Raw genomic sequence first — 7,249 nt, forward strand, 5'->3', positions numbered from 1 at the left:
AAGATAAGGTTTTTTTTAAACCTTAACTTACTGCAACTTTAAATCGGAGTAAATCTCACCGCTTTTATTTATTTATTCCTTCTCGAACCTGTAGATCATTGTAATGTAGTGTAACATAAATGTTCGTCCTAGTTGAGGGTTCTTCATTGTGCTGAATTTCTATCTGAATTTTGGAGAGCAAGGAGCATGGCAAAATGACACCTGGAAAGGTTTTAAAATGCATCGAGGTGCATTCTAAGGAACGGCGAAACCATCTTAAATAATAATTAAATTATAACTCACTATAATTATGTGTTTTTTGTTTTAAGGGCAAATGTCCAGAGGATGGTTGGGATGAAAGTACACTTGAACTCTTTCTACATGAACTGGCGATCATGGACAGCAACAATTTCCTGGGCAACTGTGGTGTGGGAGAACGGGAAGGGAGAGTGGCTTCGGCTTTAGTTGCTCGGCGTCATTACAGGTATTTTTTTTCAAATAGCCTGTGAAAACATTGCTTTCCTTGCCTTTTTTTTTTTTTGCTAAAAAAAATGGTGATAATATTCATCATATTAGATTATAAAATGTCTGTTTGGAATCTATTTCTTCCCTATTCAAATGGGCATGTAAACTTAGATTCGACAATTTAATATGATTAGGTGCTCTTCAAGACAGCAGGGTAAAAGTTCTTGTCAGGTTCTGGGGAGTTAACAACACTGGCTCTATGTTCTGTTAAGAACAATTAACCTGCCCTAACTGGTTTGGCTCAGTGGCTAGAGCGTTGACTAGCGGACTGAAGGGTCCCAGGTTCGATTCCAGTTAAGGGCATGTACCTTGGTTGTGGGCACATCCCCAGTAGTGGGTGTGCAGGATGCAGCTGATCGATGTTTCTCTCCCATCAGATGTTTCTCACTCTCTGTCCCTCTCCCTCTCTGTAAAAAATCAATAAAACATATTTAAAAAAACAATTAACATAATAAACCTATTATTTGTACGAGTTTAAAATATCTTAAGGTTTTTTATGATTTTCCATGTTTCTTTTCTACAGTTGCAAGTATTTTTAGAGAATGATATATAGATAGAACTATAAATCATTGTTTATCTGCATCTAAACTGACTCCCATTTTATAAGCACCTTGCTTTGTTGTGATAGATGTAGGAAAGGGTATATTAAATTTGATATTAGATTATTAAGTTACTCTTACATTTTTTTCAAAAAGCTTTTCATCAATTCTGATAACCATGTAATTGACAGTGGTTTCAAATATAGTCATTTCTCTAGTCTACCTTTCTGTGAAATATAGGTAAACTCTAAAATTAAAACTCCTGTCTTCCATGATTTAAAATTTTACTGAAGTTTGACAACCCCTAGGTTTAACAGTCTGGTTTGAATAATCTTAGTTGAAGAAAAGTTCCATGATGATATTTTCTATCCCATAGTTGAATTTTTTTTCAATCAAAACCACCAAACTTCTAGTTGAATCAAAAGGTTCAAACTTCAAGTTATAAAATAAATAAGTCATGGGATGCAATGTATAGCATGTTGCCTATAATTAATAACACTTTTGTATATTTGAAAGTTGCTAAGAGAGTAGATATTAAAAGTTCTCATCACAACCCTAGCCGGCTTGGCTCAGTGGATAGAGCATCAGCCTGCGGACTGAAGGGTCCCGGGTTCGATTCTGGCCGAGGGTACATGCCTAGGTTGCGGGCTCATTCCCCAGTGGAGGGTGTGCAGGAGGCAGCCAATCAATGATTCTCTCTCATCATTGATGTTTCTATCTCTCTCTCCTTCTCCCTTCCTCTCTGAAATCAATAAAGAAATATATTAAAAAAAAAAAGGTCTCGTCGTAAGAAAGAAAAACTTGTTACTGTGTGTGATGATGGATGTGAACTAGACTTGTTGGTGATCATTTTACAATATATACAAATATTGAATCATTATTTTGTATACTGGAAGCTAATATGATGTTATATGTCAGAGACTCGGTGCACGAAATTCATGCATGGGACAGGGCGGGTGTCCCTCAACCTGGCCTGCATTCTCTCCAGTCTGGGACCCCTTGGGGGATGTCCAACTGCCAGTTTGGGATCGGGCCTAAACTGGCAGTTGGACATCCCTCTCACAATCCAAGACTGTTGGCTCCTAACCATTTGCTTGCCTGCCTGCTTGATTTCTCATAACCGCTTCTGCCTGCCAACCTGATTGTCCTCTAAATGCTCCTCTGCTGGCCTGATTGACACCTAACTGCTCCCCTTCCGGCCCGATGGCTCCCAACTGCCCTCCCCTGCCGGCCCAATTGCCCACAACTGCCCTCCCCTGCTGGCCCAACCATCCCCAACTGCCCTCCCCTGCTGGCCTGGTCGCCCACATGATCGCCCACAACTGCTCTCTCCTGCCCGCCTGATCGCTCACAACTGCCCTTCCCTACTCGCCGCATTGCCCACAACTGCCCTCCCCTGCCAGCCTGTTCACCTTCAACTCCCCTACCCTGTCAGCCTGATCGCCCCCAAGTGCCCTCCCCTGCTGGCCCAGTGGCCCCCAACTGCCCTCCCTGCCAGCCTGTTCACCCCCAACTCCCCTCCCCTGCCAGCCTGATCTCCCACAACTGCCCTCCCCTGCTCGCCTGATCGCCCCAACTGCCCTCTGCTGCCACCTGATCGCCACCAACTCCCCTACCCTGCCGGCCTGATCGCCCCCCAACTGCCCTCCCCTGCCATGACCCATCTCCTCCGGGCCCCACCTCTGCTGTGTGCGTGGCCATCTTGTGATGGCCATCTTGTGATGACGTGAGGGCGTGATGTGTGAGGGAGTGACGCCACCTAGGCTATTACTAGTACAGATTATATGTATCAGTTAAAAGAAAAACCTATTGCAGTTAAAACTAACGATAACTAATGTATAACTTGGGTGAAAAATTCATGTTAAAAATGGGCTGATAGCAGTTACCTGTAAAAAATACTTTATACATGAGGTTTTAGTGGTAATGAAGTGTGACACTAGTGTTCTGTGATAATTGCAATATGCAGAGTTTCTGATCTATTTAACTATAAATTACAAATAGATTTTTGATTTTGAAGAATATTCAGAGGTATTTTTAAGCAGTGTACACCATCTAATTTAAAATGAGTGGATTAGCACATGCAGTTTCAAAGAATGGATTAAGGCAGTATTTGAAATATCAACTCATCTCCATTGGAACTTAGTCCCCTGCTCTGGTTAGGGGAAAAGGAAAGAAAGAAGAGAATTTAACGCTGCAGATATTTTGCTTTTCTATTGTTGCACAGCAAACCTCAAAAATGTAGTGACTTGAAACAGTCATGTATCATCTCCTAGTTCTGTGGCTAAACTGGGCTCAGCAGGGTGATGATTGCTTTGGGTTTCTCAAGTGGTTGCAGTCAGATGGTGGCTGAACGTTTAGTCATCTGAAGGTTCAATGGGGCAGTTTATCCAAGTTGGCACACTTAGGTTGCTGGGAGCCCAGTTGCCCTCTCGATGTGGCTTTGGCTTCTCCCAGGGGGGCATGTTGAGTACAAGAGGGAGTCCTCAAGAACAAGCCCTTCAAGAGCCTGGGTAGGAAACTTTAAGGCTTCTTATGCTCTAACTGAGAAGTTCCAGATATCACTTCTGCTACTTTCTTTCTGGCCCAGCAAGTCTCTGAGGCTTGACCAGATTCAAGTGGAGGGAATTAGACTCCATCTCTTGGTGTGGTGGTACCATATGGGCACAGGGAGAAAAGGAATTAATGGTGGCCAGCTTTGGAGACTAGATAGGAGAGCAAAATTGATGAATTTATTTCAACATAATAGAATATTTTCATATTACTAATAGTTTATGCAATATGTCTACAATAGTCAAGTATTACTCCTGGTATTATTATTTTTTTTTGTTATTGCATTTGTATACGTATACAGTGGATTACTTAGAACATTGAATATTTTTGTCCAGTTGTTGGCCCATTTTTTGCTTAGGTTCATTCATGGAATTGGACGATCAGGTGATATTTCTGCTGTGCAACCAAAAGCTGCAGGTTCTAGCCTTTTGAACAAAATTGCCAATTCTTTGGTCCTGGACATCATAAAGATGGCTGGTATGTACTGTGTTAATCATAATACTTTTGGCTGACCAGCCACACAAACTTTGCCTACTTTCTTTTATTAATGTCTCTTTCAAAAAGGATACAAATGATTTTTGAGAAGACCTATCTATCTATATATATAAAAGGCTAAGCGACCGTCCGGTCAGCTGGTAGGTATGATGCACACTGACCACCAGGGGACAGACGCTCACTGCAGAAGCTGCTGAGCTGTGGTGACTTGGCAGCAGCAGTTCTTGGGTGACGCACCCTGGAACCAGAGAGGAGGGAGCCCAATTCCTCCCAGGGCCATGCGATTCCACTGTTGGCCCTGAATCTGGTTTACTGCCGAGCTGTGGTGACTTGGCAGCGGAGGTTCTCGGGTGACACACCCGGAACCAGAATGGAGGGGGCCATGTGATTTCACCTTTGGCCGTGGGTTATGTTGTTGCTGGGGCATTGTTGGCCCCGAATCTGGTTTACTGCACACTTGTGTTTGTGTCCCACACCCTGTATGACAGCAACTTTGCCGAGTGCCCTCTCGCACTCTGGCACTCCTTGGGGATGTCGGAGATCCAGTTTCGGCCGATCCCAAAGGCCAGGTTGAGGGACCCCACCTGCCAGAGGGACCCTGCTCACTCCGCAGACGCCCTTTGAGCCATGGCGCTGCCCCAGGTGTGCCTGGCCGGGGAGGGACCATGGGAAGTTGGCTCCAGGGCATGTCCGGCCCATCTCGCCCAGTCCCACCCCACCGGCCACCTTCTAATAAATTTCCTTTTGATGTGCACAGATCCGTGCACCAGGTCACTAATGTATATATAAAAACCTTTAGAATAAGATAGAAAATCAGATCATAAGCATGAAGGATGAAATTGGCAGTGAGCTTGCTGAGAGTGAGTAAAGAAGCAGCAGCACTAAATCTACAATTCTTATTATTTGCTGGAAGTATATAATTCCTTCAAGAAGAAAGCTAGTTTTTCAATGGAATAACTAATTTCTGTTTTACTTCTTATTCCTAGGTGTCCATACAGTGACCAATTGCTTTGTAGTGCCTATGGCAACTGGTATGAGTCTAACTCTGTGTTTCTTGACATTACGACACAAAAGACCAAAGGCAAAGTATATTATATGGCCACGAATAGACCAGAAGTCCTGCTTTAAATCCATGATCACTGCAGGTAAAAGAAGAGACATGTTGTATACTAGTATAATGTATTCAGCATCACAGTTAGACATTTCAAACTTTTTATGTAAAGATATATAAATGAAAAGAAACTGAACCTATTTCTTTTTATTGTGATAAAATATACATAAAATTACCATTTTAAAATGTACAGTTCCATGACAGTAAGTACATCCACATTGTTGTGCAACTATAATCACCATTCGTTTCCAGAACTTATTCATCCTCTTAAACTGAAATTCTGCCCATTAAACAGTAACTGCTCTTTCCCACTGCTCCCATTCCCTAGCAATCATCATTCTCCTTTCTGTCTCTATGAATTTGACTACTCTAGAGTATTTTCCCTTTGTGACTGGCTTATTTTACTTATGCCTTTAAGCTTTAATCCATGGTATACTATGTGTCAGAATTTCCTTTTTAAAGACTGACTGACATTCCATTCTGTGTGTGTGTGTGTGTGTGTGTGTGTATGTGTGTGTCAAGTTGAATTTGAGAATTTAACATTGTATGAAATGAACAGTATTGGGCTGTAATTGAACTCCATAAATAATCCTAAAGAAACTCATGTAAAAGGATTTATAATAGGGACATATAGCAGAAATTGATAGACTTCAAAAAATACACTGATTTATTTTAAATGGTGTAAAGTTATCAAGTCTGTTAATTTGCATCCTATTAACCAAAGAATTGATAAACACATTCTTGGAATTTGGAAAAGACTGCCTTATTGAAAAACTGAAAACTATTTTCCAAAAGATGTTGGCCTATGATTTACAGTTTATTCTTTTTCAGGATAGCCTCTATTCTTAGGAAGCAAGATTATTGTATTTGTAAAAAAAACACCACAACTTATATTTTAATTGCTTGAAAGCAAAATAGAGTTGGGTCTAGAGAATTTGAAAAACAGTAAAAATTAGCTGTCTTCAGGAAACTACTTATTTAAGTAAAGTTTGTATATTTGTTTTAATAGCTATGAAGGTATGTATTTAAAAAACCTGGATACCTCTGAACCATGTATTTGAAATGATGACTTCACAGAGGCCAAGGTTTTATATTTCTGTAGATAGAATGCAGACAACTTGGTGTGGATTCTAAAACTCAAAAGAAAACTACTTGCTCTTAACTTTGCTCTAACTTGCTGTGTGACCTTGGGGAAACCACTTAATCTTCCTGAACTTTGGCTCCCTTATCTTTGAAATGAGTGAGTTGAGCTAAATGATTTCTAAATCCTTTAGGCTTTTCAATCCATGAATCTAGTCTGCTGCTAGATTTGGTATTTGGGAAGACTGAAGATGAGACTGCATAATAACTTTATGTGCAAAATTTCCCAGGTTTATTTTCTATCCAATTTCTGAGACTTAAACCTTTAGGTTTTACTTTTATCCTAGGTTTTGCTTTGTTAGGTATTTACTAGTATCACAGAGGACATCTATATATATATCCTATCTAATAAAAGACAAAAAGGGTAATTAACCGTACCTCCACTACGCTTCCCATTGGCTAATCAGGGTGATATGCAAATTAACTGCCAAGAAAGATGGTGGTTAACACCAACAAAGATGGCGGTTAATTTGCATATGTAGGCACCAAGCAATGGAGCGAAGCTGGCTGGCCCCAGGCAGGAGCAGCGAGCTAAGGCTGGCGTGGTGAGCGAAGAGCAAAGAGGGGGGCCCTCTGGCCCATGCACGGCGGGCCAGGGGCTTAGCTAAGGCTTAGCGTGCTGGGAGCCGGTCCATCCTTGCTGTTTGAAGGGACCTGGCATATATGGCATACTGTTCTTAATATATTTGCTCACCTTCTTGGCGCTAAGTGTTTTAACCAAGGTCACCTCTCTGAGAAAGGTTGTTTCCCCAGGTAGGGATTTTCCCCTGAAGTTAGGGAGGGAATAAAACCTCTTAACTGCCAGGCGGGTAATTAATCACTTTAACTACAAACAATCATGCTTAAGCTACATAATCTTTAATCCCTCGAATGGAGATAAGAAACCCCCTAACCTTTGGAATACAGATTA

At 41.4% G+C, this 7,249-nt stretch overlaps 1 protein-coding gene across 1 annotated transcript in view; it reads left to right on the forward strand.

The window, feature by feature from the left end:
• The window catches only part of SEPSECS (Sep (O-phosphoserine) tRNA:Sec (selenocysteine) tRNA synthase), a 33,930-nt gene that overhangs the window by 1,041 nt on the left and 25,640 nt on the right, over positions 1 to 7,249 (forward strand). Inside the window, exons 2-4 of the mRNA XM_006771039.2 lie at positions 286 to 463; positions 3,952 to 4,070; positions 5,075 to 5,233. Coding sequence (XP_006771102.1) covers positions 286 to 463; positions 3,952 to 4,070; positions 5,075 to 5,233 — 456 coding nt within the window. The remainder of the gene's footprint in view (positions 1 to 285; positions 464 to 3,951; positions 4,071 to 5,074; positions 5,234 to 7,249) is intronic.

The sequence above is a fragment of the Myotis davidii genome, unplaced genomic scaffold (genome assembly GCF_000327345.1).
Source record: "Myotis davidii unplaced genomic scaffold, ASM32734v1 scaffold743, whole genome shotgun sequence".
Lineage (NCBI taxonomy): Eukaryota > Metazoa > Chordata > Mammalia > Chiroptera > Vespertilionidae > Myotis > Myotis davidii.